Source organism: Heterodontus francisci, chromosome 1, assembly GCF_036365525.1.
Source record: "Heterodontus francisci isolate sHetFra1 chromosome 1, sHetFra1.hap1, whole genome shotgun sequence".
Lineage (NCBI taxonomy): Eukaryota > Metazoa > Chordata > Chondrichthyes > Heterodontiformes > Heterodontidae > Heterodontus > Heterodontus francisci.
In genome coordinates this window covers 126,630,356-126,644,858 of record NC_090371.1, presented here as the reverse complement: position 1 = coordinate 126,644,858, position 14,503 = coordinate 126,630,356, and the positions used below count along the sequence as shown (strand labels likewise).

Below are 14,503 nucleotides of genomic sequence, written 5' to 3'. Positions count from 1 at the left end.
CAATGTCTTGGCCTATATTTATCCCTCAACCAACATCTCTAAAACAGATGATTTGGTCATTTATCACATTGCTGTTTGTGGGACGTTGCTGTGTGCGAATTGGCTACTGTGTTTTCCAACATTACAACAGTAACTACACATCACCTTATACTTTATTGATTGTGAAGTGCTTTGAGACAATCCATAAGAACATAAGAAATAGGAGGAGGAATGGGCCATTTCGCCTCTAGAGTCTGCTCCACCATTCAATAAGATCATAGCTGATCTGACTGTGGCCTTAACTCCAGTTTCCTGCCTACTCCCTTGTAGATCCCGAAGCATTATGGAAATGCAAGATTTTTCTATAACACAGATGATGGCTGCAAGAGCAATAATATGCAGTGGCAGATTTTGAACTAACGTTCTATGACAATTCATTTTACCATCATAAATGCGTACCACTGCTCCACCTACAGGTGTAAGAGGTACTGTAGGTAAATGTTGACACTTTATAAAATGGGAAAACCAATTTTAAATGACTGACATATATATTTCGATTTATTTTGTTGCAGAATGCTGCAGATGCATGGCAATGCCACCACCTGCAAGTTCCCCTCCAAGTCACACACCATCCTGACTTGGAAATATATCACTGTTCTTTCACTGTTGCTGGATGAAAATCCTGGAACTCGCTCCCTAACAGCACTGTGGGTGTACCTGCACCAGATGGACTGCAGTGGTTCAAGAAGCTGACTACCACCATCTCAAGGGCAATGAGGAATGCAACAAATGCTGGCCTTGCCAGCAATGCCCACATCCCATGAAACAAACTTAGAAAATATGTGACCAGTATTTTTAATAGAGGACAGTTAAATAACAAAATTTACAACAATTTGGGAAGCTGAGCCAGTTGGAACATAATTTCTCTGCACTACAGGTTGAGGAGCTGGGAGATACAAAACTGGCATGCTACATCAACACCAGTAGTAGGAGGGTGTTAGTAACAACATGACAAGTTTACACAGGAAGCTTCTATTATTGTTATGAAAATGCTTCCATTTTTAAATATTTTTTGAGGACTCATGTTTTAGAATTGTGGAGATGGATGCATTGGAAGATTGAAGTGATTCCATAGATGCTGGACGTTTTTTCAAGAAAGGTCATTGGAAGGACTTGAGCTTTCTGTTTAAAAACAACATTTACTGGGTGTCACATGTCTTCAACTAAGTAAACATCAGGTGCCTTTGGACGATGGGAATTGTTTACAGAGAAGTGACCTGTCAAGATTTATGGTGGTCAAGAGTGGGTTTTATTTTTGAATACTGTTTTGAGAGATGGCGGTCAGCCTGTTAAAAGAGAAGACCAGTTCATCTTTTCTCCACCTCTTTGAGAAACCCTGAGAATCAAGTTTAAGAAATAGAGAAACTGAAGCAGCATTTCTCCTGAGAAGCTTCTGGAAGACTTCCTCTTGACATCTCCTAAACCACCTGCTTCGGAAAAGATCCCAGTGACCCATTTACGTATACTCAAATGCCAGACTGTATGTCATCTGGAACATAACATATCTTATCCTTTTCCTTCAAGAATTAACAAGAACTTTGGACAAAGTATCTTTATTTTTCCTTTAACCGGTGTGTGTGTGTTGGGTATTTAGAATTTATATATATATACATATTTACTGTCATATTTCAAACTGTGCGTTAAAGCTTTGCATCTTTATCGACTAAGTCTTGTTTTAAAATACATTAATACTTCTGTTGTTTATTAAAGAAACCTGGTTGGTGGATTTTATTTTGAAATAAAAATAGAGTATATAATTGGCCACATTGGTAACTGGGTACCAGCATTTAAATATGTTGTGACCTGTGGAGAAGTGGAACTAGAGAAAGACAGTGCACTCTTCCTGCCTCGGTTGTAACATTTTCAATGCAGGAAAAGGAATTTATAATGGAAAAAAGTAGCACAGAAGTGTGACATAAACATGATGACAGGAAGTAAAATTTTGTAGACATCAAGTACACACACACGAGCTTATGTATTATATTTTGAAACAGCTAAGGAAAAATTAATTTGTTTAAAAGGACTCACACCAAATGAAAATATCAGAATTTCTGTGAACAACAGCTACTTGCATTTATATAGCACCTTTAATGTAGCCAACAAACATCCCAAGGCACTTCACAGGAGCACTATGAAACAAAATCTGACACCAAACCGTATAAGGAGATATTAGGGCAGATAACCAAAAGCTTCATTCGGAACCTTTTAAAGGAACAAGAGGAAGAGAGGTGGACAGGTTTAAGGAGGAAATTCCAGAGCTTAGGATGTTGGCAACAGAAAACACAGCAGCCAATGGTGGAGTGATTAAAATAAGAGATGCTCAAGAGATCAGAATTGGAGGAATGCATATATCTCAGAGGGTTTTAGGGCTGGAGGAGATTACAGAGATAGGAGGGGAGAGGTCATGAAGGGATCCGAAAACAAGGATGAGAATTTTTAAAATGGAGGCGTTGTTTAACCAGGGACCAATGTCGGTCAGCAAACACAGCGATAATGGGTGAATGGAATCTGGTGTGAGTTAGGATACGGGCAGCAATCGAGTTTTGGATGACCTCAAGTTTACACATGGCACAGTGTGGGAGGCCAGCCAGAAGCGCACTGGAATTATCAAGTCTGGGGTAATAATGCCGTGGATAGGGGTTTCAGCAGCAGACGAGCTGAGACAGTTGCGGAGTCAGGCAATGTTATGCAGGTGGAAATGAGCGGTCTTAATGACGACACAGTTGTGTGGTTGGAACTCATCTCGGGGACAAATATGACACCAAGGTTGCGAATAGGCTGGTTAAGCCTCAAACAGTTGCCAGGGAGAAGAATGGAGTCAGTGGATAGAGAGTGGAGTTTGAGTTTATGGCTTCGGCCGTCCAATATTTAGTTGGAAGAAATTTCTGCTCATCCAGTACTGAATGTTAGATGAACAGTCTGACAATTTAGAGACAGCAAAGGGGTCATGAGAGGTGCAGGTGGGGCAGAGGTGGTGGTAAAGTAGAACTGGATGCTGTCAGCATACATATGGAAATGAATGCAGTGTTTTTGGATGATGTTGCTGAAGGACAGCATCTAAATGAGGAATAGCAGGGGACCAAGAATAGATCCTTGGTGATCACCAGAGGTAATGGTGTGGGAGCAGGAGGTGAAGCCATTGCAGTTTATTCTCTGGCTACGATTAGATAGATAAGAATGCAGGCAAATGAGTGTAGTCCCACCCAGGTAGAAGATGCTGGAGAAGCGTTGGAGGAGATAGTGTGGTGAACCGTGTGAAAGGCAACAGTCAGATCAAGAAGGATGAGGAGGTTTAGTTTACAACTGTCATAGTCGCACGGGATGTTATTTGTGACTTCGATAAGAGCTGTTTCGGTACTGTGGCAAAGGCAGAAAACTGATTGAAGGGATTCAAACATGGACTTATGGGAAAAATGGGCATGGATTTGGGAGGCAACAACACATTGAAGAACTTTGGAGAGGAAAGGGAGGTTGGAGATAGGGCAGTAGTTTCCAAAGATGGAATGGGCAAGGGTTGTTTTTTTTTTTGAGTGGGGTGATGACATCAGATTTGAAGAGGGCAACAGTACCTGAGGAGGGAGTACTGTTAATAATATCAACTAACATGAAAGCCAGGAAGGGAAGTTGGGTGGTCAGCAGTTAAGTGGGAATAGGGCCAATGGAGCAGAAGGTGGATCTAATGGACAAGATGAGCTTGGAAAATGCATGAGGGGAGATAGGAGAGAAACTAGAGAAAGATGCAAGTTCAGGGGATAGAGGTCTGAGAAGAAGTCTGACTCGGTTGGAAGCGGCAGAGGCAAGCTGATTGGATTATCTTAATCTTACTGAAAAAGTCTTCTCGCACTTGTTGGAGGTGAGAGGACAGGGGCTTAAAAGACAGTTTGCAGTAAAGAAGTTGGAGGTTATCTTTGCATTCCGGAATGTTCCTGAAATAGCAAGGAGTTTCAGCAGACTGGAGTAGGATATGATAATGCTTTATGTGGTCCAGCCACATTTACCTCTGGTCTTCTTTCAAGTGCTTCTTTTATAATGGGATGAAGTTCTTCAATTAAGTCTCTGAAAAAAAGGAAACAGGCCCAGCATGAGCTGCTGACAATTCAGTCTTCATGGAGTAAAAGTACCCTCAGAATACCTATTGAACTTGGTTTGAAAATTAGTGGCAAAGTATTTGTTCAATGTGAACAAAGTGCATAGCTGTCAGATGAAGCTTATTTTTAGTTGATAGCACTGCTATATGATTTTTCCCCAATCCAGCTTGAAACCTGAGCTCAATCTCTTTATTCTACTTTTTGGGTCATAGAAGCAGACCGTGTGACTCAGAGCACAAAGCAATGTCTTGTCTGCCTAGGACACAAACAGTTGGAATTAGTGAACAAATGTAACAAACTGGCTTTTGAACTGGCTCTCAAAAATTATGGACATTTGGATAATCCTAAAGTGAGTATACCGCTCTCCTAGAATCTTGAAAGATAAATAAAAAAAATGTATCCTAATGTGCTTTGTTAGTGCTGACAAAGAATAAGTGTGCAACTTGAGCAATGAAATGCTCTTACCTAAATGCTACAGGATTGGTCCTGCCAAGCCCCAGCACCAGCGACTCTGTAATTTCCATGCTCTCAGAGCGCATCATTGGAACTATAAACTTGAATAATGAGGATGGGGATGGAATGCCGATTATCTGAAATTATAGAGTAATTAATTGCAACAGTTATTCACATTAAGACAAAGTTCATATCTTCAGAATTTCATGCTACCTATTCAATTCATTACCACTGGAAATGTCAAATTTACTCAGTTGGTAGCACTCTTATTTGAGTCAGAAGATTGTGGGTCCAAGCCCCACTACAGTCATGATCTCAGCTGACATTTAAGGGTAGTACTAAGGGACTGCTGTATTGTTGGAGGTGGCATTTTCTGGATGAGATGTTAAACTCAGGCCCCAAATGCCTGCTCAAGTCAGCATAAAAGAACACATAAAGGAAGAGAATAGAATACCATTCCATGTGTTGATCACTCTTTGTTTGAACAATGTCCTGATATCCGCCCTAAATTTATCTTAAACTAGTTTGATCCTGTAGCTCTTCATCCTATTTTCAGTTTGATTCTAGATTTATCTGTTCATTCTCTTGGCTATCTTGCATGACCGTGACTGCACTTTAAAAAGTGATTCATTGGTTGAAAAGCATTTTGGCAAGTGCTCATTTGTCTATTTTTGTAGTCCCGTGGGCCGAGTCTGAGGCATCCATTTCCCCGGTAGTCAGAAAGTTATCTGCCTGCAACATTTCATTCATAACATTCCCAAAAACATAAAACACTTCTCCCAACATTAGATCCATATCATCCAAAATACAATCTGAATCCAAATATGTAACTCAAATTGATGCAAAAGTTCATCACTGCATAGTTAACTGCAAATGTTAATGTTGTTTCTAATCACTGCCTTTGCCATTTTTAGTTCAAGGAGCAAGAAAGTAATCTGCTCAAAAGCCAAAGACATCAGACCAAACCTTGCGACAGCTCGGACAGTTTTTATTCCGTAACTTGCAGAAGTGAGTGCTGATAATGTTGCGGACAAGGGGAACAGGACTTCTAGAATCTTAGTGGATGGTGGGATCAATAGTATATCTCCTTAACAAATGGAATTGAATGATTGAGAAACAAACAGAGGTACGATGGCGAAGGAAGTAAATTAGTGTCAAATCAGGTACAGAGATTTCTACATTTCCCCGGTAGTAAGAAAGTTGTCTGCCTGCAACATTTCATTCATAACATTCCCAAAAACATAAAACTGCTGAGTAACTGCTGTAAGAAACAACAGTAACATTTGCAGTTAACTATGCAGTGATGAACTTTTGCATCAATTTGAATTTCATATTTGGATTCAGATTGTATTTTGGATGGTATGGATCTAATGTTGGGAGAAATGTTTTATGTTTTTGGGAATGTTATGAATGAAATGTTGCAGGCAGATAACTTTCTGACTACCGTGGAAATGTAGAAAAAAGAGAAATAAAGATTGGATTAACAAAGAGAGAAAAAAGAGCAGCATGTCCATTGACACCACTCTGTCAGCCAATAAGTTGGAGGCAAGGCAAAACTTACAGCAGTTCCTCAGCAGACAGCTAAGCAAACAAAGTTTCTTTACTAAGTCAACAAGAAAGTAAACAAAGTCTATTTAAACAGACAATCAAAGCGAGTCCTTACAACTGCAGCAAAAATAATGCAGCAACTTTGCCCAATAAAAGCAGTGACTTCTCCAGCAAAATGCAGAGAGTGGAAGATAGTTGCATAATACAAATTATGTGCATAAAATCAATCCTAGTCACTTACAGCAGTGCAGGCTTCAGGTGTGACTGATGTGAGAATTACCTAATCATTTCCATTCAGGCCGGATAAAGTGCTGTCACTGTATGCAGCCATCAATTATGAGCCCTAATTTTCTGCAGTGAGTTTAATCGGCAATTAACGTGGAAATCCAGAAAGCTCTTTAAAATAATGGGGAGGACATTCGTGCAAAGCAAATTGTGGAGCGATGTAAAGTGAACAGCAGGTCACTCACGGTCTATCCCTTCATCCCCTGAACTTGCTGGCTGATTTCCATGTTAGTAACAGGCTTTGTTAACACGCTGCTATTTTTCCAGGAGAATTTTGCCCAGTAGCATCAGCCACAAGATGCCGAAGAACAGTCAAGCTGACTTATGCTCCAATTTTTTTTCCTCCCATGTTGTATTCTATTCCATAGTGCTATGGCAGTTATCTACATTATCCCTAGTGATTATGAGAAGATCACTTCACCTCTGTGTTCATGCTGATTCAATGATATGCAGGTGGAACAAGCTCAGAATAGATTTTTTCAAACAGCTGATTCGATCTCTTCTTACCTGAGTCAATTTAAGAGTCATTTTACTGCTTCACTGCTTCCAATCTAACTAAATAACAGGTCTAGGAATATAAATTAATAATTTAATTTCCTGTTCCAATATTCCCAGAGAAGTCTAGGAAACAGCAAGTTGAACCAGTCTAATAATTCATGTGTAGTGCAACAGCTCCTACCTTGATCCAAAGGAGTTCTATACTCAATACCACCCATATTTTGAAACTCCATACAATTGCAATGGATGCGTCTTTGTCTCCATCTGAAATTGTTTTTGCAGTTCTCATTTTTTTTCTTTGCTATCACCTAAAAAAGTCCTTATATACAAGTGCCCAATAATTGTTTAAAAATAGTAGGTGCTACAATATATGCTGTTTGCTTTGCTAGCAAAAATGGTATTCCTCATTCCTGTGTAATTTATCTGAATCAATTTCAATGAGTCGCTTTGCATTTCCATATAACTTGTATGTAGTGAATATAAAACATTTAACTGTGTTGAGGAATTCACTTCATTAAATTGCTTTCAATTTCGCCAGTCTTAACATGGAACAAACTAAAACAGAATCATTCCATTCAACATGTGGCAAGAACAGTAAGATCAGAAAAGTTCACTTTTCCGGTGAAGGGAACGTTGTTAAAGAAACAACTAGATCAGAAAAAACAGAATGGATAGCAAAATGTTGATATTTAGAGATAAGGCTCAAAAATACACATAATAAGAAAGACTCAAGTTTCAAAAGGAAAGCTTAAAGAAACAAACAGAAATAGGTAAATGTTTGGCCTGTGTAAGCTAACATGAGAGTTGAACAAAATGCCATGTTAATGGCATAAACATACAGTTCTAGTCTGAATTAACAACCTTGCTCTACAATGGATTGTGAACTCTAAGTTCACAATCTGCAACACCTTCAAAAGCATTAAATGCCCCAAGCAACAGATAATTTGCTATAAACACACATAAACACACTTAAGGAGCTTTTTTTTTACTGGCAAGTGAATAACTTTGTTCCCTCCTATCATAACAAAAGAAATGGGAGAAGTAGGGCATGAGACCCACTGAAACCTGTGCCGTCGAGACCATGGCCAAACTTCTACATCAACTCCACTTTCCCACACTATCCCCATATCCCTCGATTCCCACAGTGCCCAAAAATCTATCAATCTCAGTTTTGAATATACTCATCAAGGATACAGAATCATTACAGCACAGAAGGAGGACATTTGGCCCATTGTGTCAGCACCAGCTTTCCGAATGAGCAATTCACCTAGTACCATAGCTCTGCCTTCTCCCCCTAACCCTGCACATTTATCCTTTTTAGATAACACTCTAATTCCCTCGTGAATGCCTCGATTGAACCTGCCTGCACCACACTCTCAGGAAGTTCATTCCAGACCTTAACCACTCGCTGCATGAAAAGGTTTTACCTAACGTCGCTTTTGCTTCTTTTGCCAATTGCTTTAAATCTGTGCCCTCTCATTCTCGATCCTTTCAGGAGTGGTAACAGTTTCTCTCTATCTGTCCAGACCCCTCATAATTTTGAATAACTCTATCAAGTTACCTCTCAGCCTTCTCTTCTCGAAGGAAAACAGTCTCAACTTCTCCAATCTATCTTCATAAGTGAAGTTCCTCATCCCTGGAACTATTCTCATGAATCTTTTCTGCACTCTCTCCAAAGCTTTCACATCTTTCCTAAAATGCTGTGCCCAGAACTGGACGCAATACTCCAGCTGAGGCCGAACTAGTGTCTTATACAAGTTCAACATAACCTCCTTTCTCTTGTACTCTATGCCCCTATTAATAAAGCCCAGGATACTGTATGCTTTATTAACCACTCTCTCAACCTGTCCTGCCACCTTTAATGACTTATGCACACATACCCCCAGATCTCTCTGCTCCTGCACACCTTTTATAGTTGTACCCTTTATTTTATATTGTCTCTCCATGCTCTTCCTACCTAAATGAATCACTTCACATTGAACTTCATCTGCCACTTGTCTGCCCATTCCACCAACTTGTCTATGTCCTTTTGAAGTTCTACACTATCGCCCTCACAGCTCACGATGGAATCCAATGGAATTCAAAACAATTTCAGAGAATTCTTTACATAAACGAGGTTCAAGAGGAAAAATGCGCATGTTCACTGTTCAAATGTGCTTTGCTTGTAAGACAGGAAATATTTTTGATCACTGTCAAGGTGAACATTCTCGAAGGTTTTTAGATGCAGAGAACACAAATGCCTAACAATTATGGGACACTGGCTTTCACAGTGACATAGCTACCTAGTACAACAAAGTCTTACAAGTGGATGTTGGAGCATTTTTGAAGGTAACTTAATTGCATGTGTATGGAAGGCTAATCCTCAAGATAAAATAAATACAATTTTACAACAAACAGAACTTTTGTGCCATAAGATGTTTTCAACATGCATTATGGGACTGAGAGAGGATAAAATGCTCCAGAAGCCATATGTAGAATACAATACTTATTTTACAGAGAACTAGGGAACAATCCAAGAATTGATTTTCCCTCCCTCCATTCTGCTCAAGAGTCCATTTTAATTTTTGAACAATAAAGACTAACCTTAGAATCCAGACTATATCCACTATCAGGAGTAGACGCCAGCGTCTCAGGAGGGGAGCACCGCACTGACCCTGAAGTAGTCGTGTTACACGTTGCTGCACTGCAGCAAAGAATAAGGTAGTTTCTCCAAAGCCCAATGTACGAATCATTGCCAATTGTGGTGCTCACCTTTTTGGCATTTATAGGACTGCTGTATGGAAAGAGAGGAGGTTTAGAGCAAAAAATATAATAGTAAAAAATATTCAAAATTTGGGAACGTTTGTTACAGAATCATAGAATGGTTACAGCATAGGAGGAGGCCATTCAGCCCCTTGTGTCCATGTCAGCTCTCTGCAGGAGCAACTCTGCCAGTCCCACGCTACCACCCTTTCCGCATAGCCCAGCAACGTTTTTTTCTCTTCAGGTACTTATCCAACTTTTCTTTTTAAAGCCCCTTTTAAAAACCACAATAAATCTGCCTCTACCACTTTCAGGCACTGCATTCCAGATCCTAACCACTCACTGTGTAAAAAAGGGTTTTCTCATGTCGCCATTGTTTTGCTTCTTTTGTCAATCACCTAACATCAATTTCCTCCAGATCATGACCATTCCACCAATGGGAACAGTTTCTCTCTATCATCTCTGTCAAAACTTCTGTCAACCTTCCCTTCTCTAAGAACAACCCAGCTTCTCCAAACTGAAGTCCCTCATCCCTGGAACCATTTTCATAAACCTTTTCTGCACCCTAACGCTTTCAGATCCTTCCTAAAGTGTGGTGCCCAGAATTGGACACAATTGAGGCAGAGCCAGCATTTTATAAAAGGTTCATCATAACTTTCTTGCTTTTGTACTCTATGCCTCTAGTTATAAAGCCCGAGGATCCTGTTTGCCTTTTTAACCACTTTCTAACCTGGCCTGCCACCCTCAACAATTTGAACCCATATAGCCCCAGATCTCTCTCTTCCTGCATCCCTTTTAGAATTCGGCCCTTTATTTCAAATTGCCTCTCCTTATTCTTCCTACCAAACTGCATCACTTCACATTTCCCTGCTTCAAATTTCACCTGCCACGCGTCCACCCATTCCCCCAATCTGTCTATGTCCTCTGCAAGTCTATCACTATCCTTCTCACAGTTCACAACACTTCCAAGTTGCGGGTTATCTGCAAATTTTGAAATTATGCCACCCAAGTCTAGGTCATCGAGAAAAGTGGTCCTAGTACCAAACCCTGGGGAGCCCCACTGTATACATTCCTCCAGTCTGAAAAACAATTCACCACGAATCTCTGTTTCCTGTCACTCAGCCTATGTTGTATCCATGCTGCCACTGTCCTTTCTATTCCATGAGCTTCAACTGCTGCTGACAAGCCTTTTATATGGCAATTTGTGGCCTTTTAGAAGTCCATGTCCATCAACCCTCTCTGTTACCTCATCAATCATTTACCTTTAACAAATCCATGTTGGCTTTCCTTAATTCATCCACATTTGTCCAAGTGGCTCCTAATTTTGTCTCGTTTTATCATTTCTAAAAGCTTTCCCACCACCAAGGTTAAACTGGTTGGACTGTAGTTGCTGGGTCTATTCTAACACCCTTTTTTGAACAAGGGCGTGGATGGCATTTGTCCATCACTTCTGGATTGATCATCTATTGTAACTGTCGCGGCCAACACTTGAGTGACAATGCCTTCCGCAGCTGGCACAGATGAATAAAGTTGACCTGAAGTCAACATGTTTTTTCCTTCCACCAGACTTTCTTTTCCGCCATCTGGTCGTTTCTTTTGTCCTCTGCTTTTTCCATGCCCTTCCTGACTGCATGTCTCCAGGCGCTTGGGTCAGGTACAAGGACTTCCCATGCATCGACTCAGATCCCTGTCAGCTTCAGGTGTCACTTGTAGACATCCTTGTATCGCAGACGTGGGGAACCTGTTGGTCTTGTGCCAATAGCAAGCTCGCCATAATGCATGTCTGTGGGGATGCGGCTGTCATCCATTCAGTTCACATGAGCCAGCCAAAGGAATTGCCGCTGAGTCAAGTGGGCAAATGTGCTGGGGATCCCTGCACGCTGGTGTACTTCCATTTTTGGGTCTCTGCCCTGCCAGGAGATGCCCAAAATTTATCTGAGGCAGCGGAGGTGGATGGTGGAAAGTTCAGTGATATCACCCCTGATCACTCCTGTCTTTGTATTTGCCCATTGCTTTCTTAATTCCTTCATACATCCCTCTAGCATCCCCGGATTGAGCAGCAGATTGTATGCTGTTGCAGAATTTCAACCAATATTGATGGCGCAGTGCTGAGCAGTCTGCTGAGATTTGATTCTGGCAGCTCTGGAGCATCTAGGTTTTGTTTACTGGGGACTTGGTTGTAGTTTATGAGGGCACACCTCCTGATCACTACTATAAAGTAGGACTTTGAGAATACAAGCCTGTACACACGGAGCTCTGTATTTTCGGTTAGTTTGCTATTGGTCCATACTTGCCTTCTCAACTGTGACATGACAGCTGTGGCCTTGGCAATCTTAGTGCTGATTTTGGCATCAAGGGACAGGTTGCTGGTGATTGTTGATCCAAGGTATGTGAAGCTGTCGACGACCTTCAAAGAGAGGTTGTCGATGTGGACAGAAGGTGGAGTCTCTTCATCCTGGCCCATAACTTTGGGCTTCCTGACACTGATTGTCAGTCCAAACTCCTTGCAGGCCCAGGAGAACCGATTTACAAACTGCTGCAGGTAAACTTCAGTATGGGAGGCCTGCGCAGCATCATCAGCAAACAACAACTCACGGATTTGGACTTTACTCACTCTTGCCAAGTTGAACAGTTTGCCATCAGCTCTGGCACGCAGGTAAGCACCCTCATTTGAGTCACCAAAAGCGTACAATACCAGCATGGACACAGCCCTGCTTTATCCCACTGCTGATCTTGAAAGTGTCTGATGTTGCTCCACTGTAACTGACGGAACTGTGCACGTTCTTGTGGAAAGAAGAAATGATGCCCAGGAGTCCAGTCTATTTTCTGCAGGAATTTGAAGAGTCCGTCTCTGCTGACGAGATTGAAGGCCTTGGTGAGGTCTATGAAGGCAATGTAGAGTGGTCTGCACCGTTCGCAGCACTTTGCCTGTGACTGCCGAAGTGAGAAAATCGTTCGACTGTCGATCTGCCAGCTCTGAAGCTGCACTGACACTCAGGATTAATGTGGGATGGCAGGGTCTGCAATCTGGTCAGAGCAAAGCGAGCAAAGACATTCCCCACAATACTTAGCAAGGAGATGCCTCGGTAATTGTTGCAGTCACTGTGGTTTCTCACTTGTTTTTGTACAAGGTGACAATGTTTACATTCATGCATGGCTTGAGGCACAGATCTTTCCTTCCAACAGAGGCACAAAAGCTTGTGGAAATGCTACAGCAGTGCTGGTTTTCTACTTTTGATGATTTCATGTGGAATGCCATTATTTCCCAGGGCTTTACCACTGGGGAGATGGTCAATGACCTTGTTGAGCTCGACTGTGGTGGGCTCGCTGTCCAGCTCCTCCATGACAGAAATTCTGGAATGGCGGAGAGAGCTTCTTCAGTGACAAAGTTCTTCATTCCATAGAGTTTGAGGGAATGCTGCACGTGCCTTTCCATCTGCTTGCTAGGTTCAGTGATGATCACCCCTGTCTCTGTCTTCAAGGGAGCTTATTTGGTTGCTGCTGGGCCCATTGTTTTCTTAATTCCTTCATACGTCTCTTGAGCATCCCCGGATTCAGCAGCAGATTGTATGCTGTTGCCGAGTTTTAACCAATATTGACTGAAGCTCGAGGAGCAGTACCTGATCTTTGGATTCGGCACTCTACAGCCTTGCGGACTGAACATTGAGTTCAATAATTTCAGAGCATGACTGGCCTTTTTAAAAATATTTTATTTTATAACCATGTGCCTGTTTTTCATGCAGACAGAACTGCTCCTTATTCTGCTATTAACACTCTCTCTGGACTAATGCTTTTTCTTTCACCACAAGCATCAACATACTCTTTGCCTTTGTCCCAAAACAGCTTTGTTATTTAACCTCTCCTGCCCTCTGCCCGATCACACACCTTCCCTTTTGTTCTCTTTCCCCCCCGCAACCCCCACCCCCCCACTTCACTTGCGAAAAACCCAATTCTTTTCTAACCTTTGCCAGTTCTGATGAAAGATCACTCTCCACAGATGCTGCCTGACTGCTGAGTATTTCTAGCACTTTCTGTTTTATTTCAGATTTCCAGCATCTGCAGAATTTTACTTTTATTATTGATGGCGCATTGCCGAGCAGTCTGCTAAGATTTGGTTCTGGCAGCTCTGGCGCATCTAGGTTTTGTTTGCTGGGGACTTGCTTGTAGTTCAAGAGGGTCCACCTCCTGTTTGCAGTAACTGACTCCATTTCAGTGCAACAAGGGTGTAACATTTCCAATTCTCCAGTCCTCTGGCACAATCCCCATATCTAAGGAGGATTGGAAAATTATGGCCAGGACCTCCTCAATTTCCACCTTACTTCCTTCAGCATCCTCGGATGCATCCCATCTGGTCCTGATGACTTATCAACATTAAGTACAGCAAGTTTTTCTAATACTTTCTCATCAATTGATAGCCCATCCAGTATCTCAACTACTACTTTTTCTATGTCTTCAGCAGCATCTTTTTCCTTCTAAAGGCAGATGCAAAATACTCATTTAGTACCTCAGCCATGCCCTCTGTCTCCATGCATAGTTCTCCTTTTCTGTCCCTAATTGGCACCACCCCTCCTCTTACTACACTTAAAAAAACAAATTAGAACACTAAATAAAGACTAAGTACTTATATAAAATGAATTAAATAAGAAATGTAGGCAAAGATTTGAAAATTATAAGCACCTCTAACAATTTAGAAGCAACATAACAAACATATATTGTGGCTAAGTTAATATTTTCAGGTACTTGATATATTTTTACCAAGTGCAGGTGCATATAAAAAATAGGAGCAGGAGTAGGCCATACGACTCCCTCAAGCCCACTCCGTCATTTAATAAGATCATGGTAGATCCTCG

General features: G+C 41.4%; 1 protein-coding gene across 12 annotated transcripts in view; it reads right to left on the bottom strand.

Moving 5' to 3' along the window:
- fryl (furry homolog, like) overlaps positions 1-14,503 on the bottom strand; it is a 655,772-nt gene that overhangs the window by 211,096 nt on the left and 430,173 nt on the right. For 11 of the 12 annotated variants that reach the window (XM_068035582.1, XM_068035639.1, XM_068035630.1 and 8 more), the window contains 3 exons: positions 9,495-9,684; positions 4,593-4,717; positions 4,038-4,095 (listed from right to left, as the gene is read on the bottom strand). In XM_068035582.1, coding sequence (XP_067891683.1) covers positions 4,038-4,095; positions 4,593-4,717; positions 9,495-9,684 — 373 coding nt within the window. The remainder of the gene's footprint in view (positions 1-4,037; positions 4,096-4,592; positions 4,718-9,494; positions 9,685-14,503) is intronic. The other variant, XM_068035564.1, reaches the window with a different exon arrangement.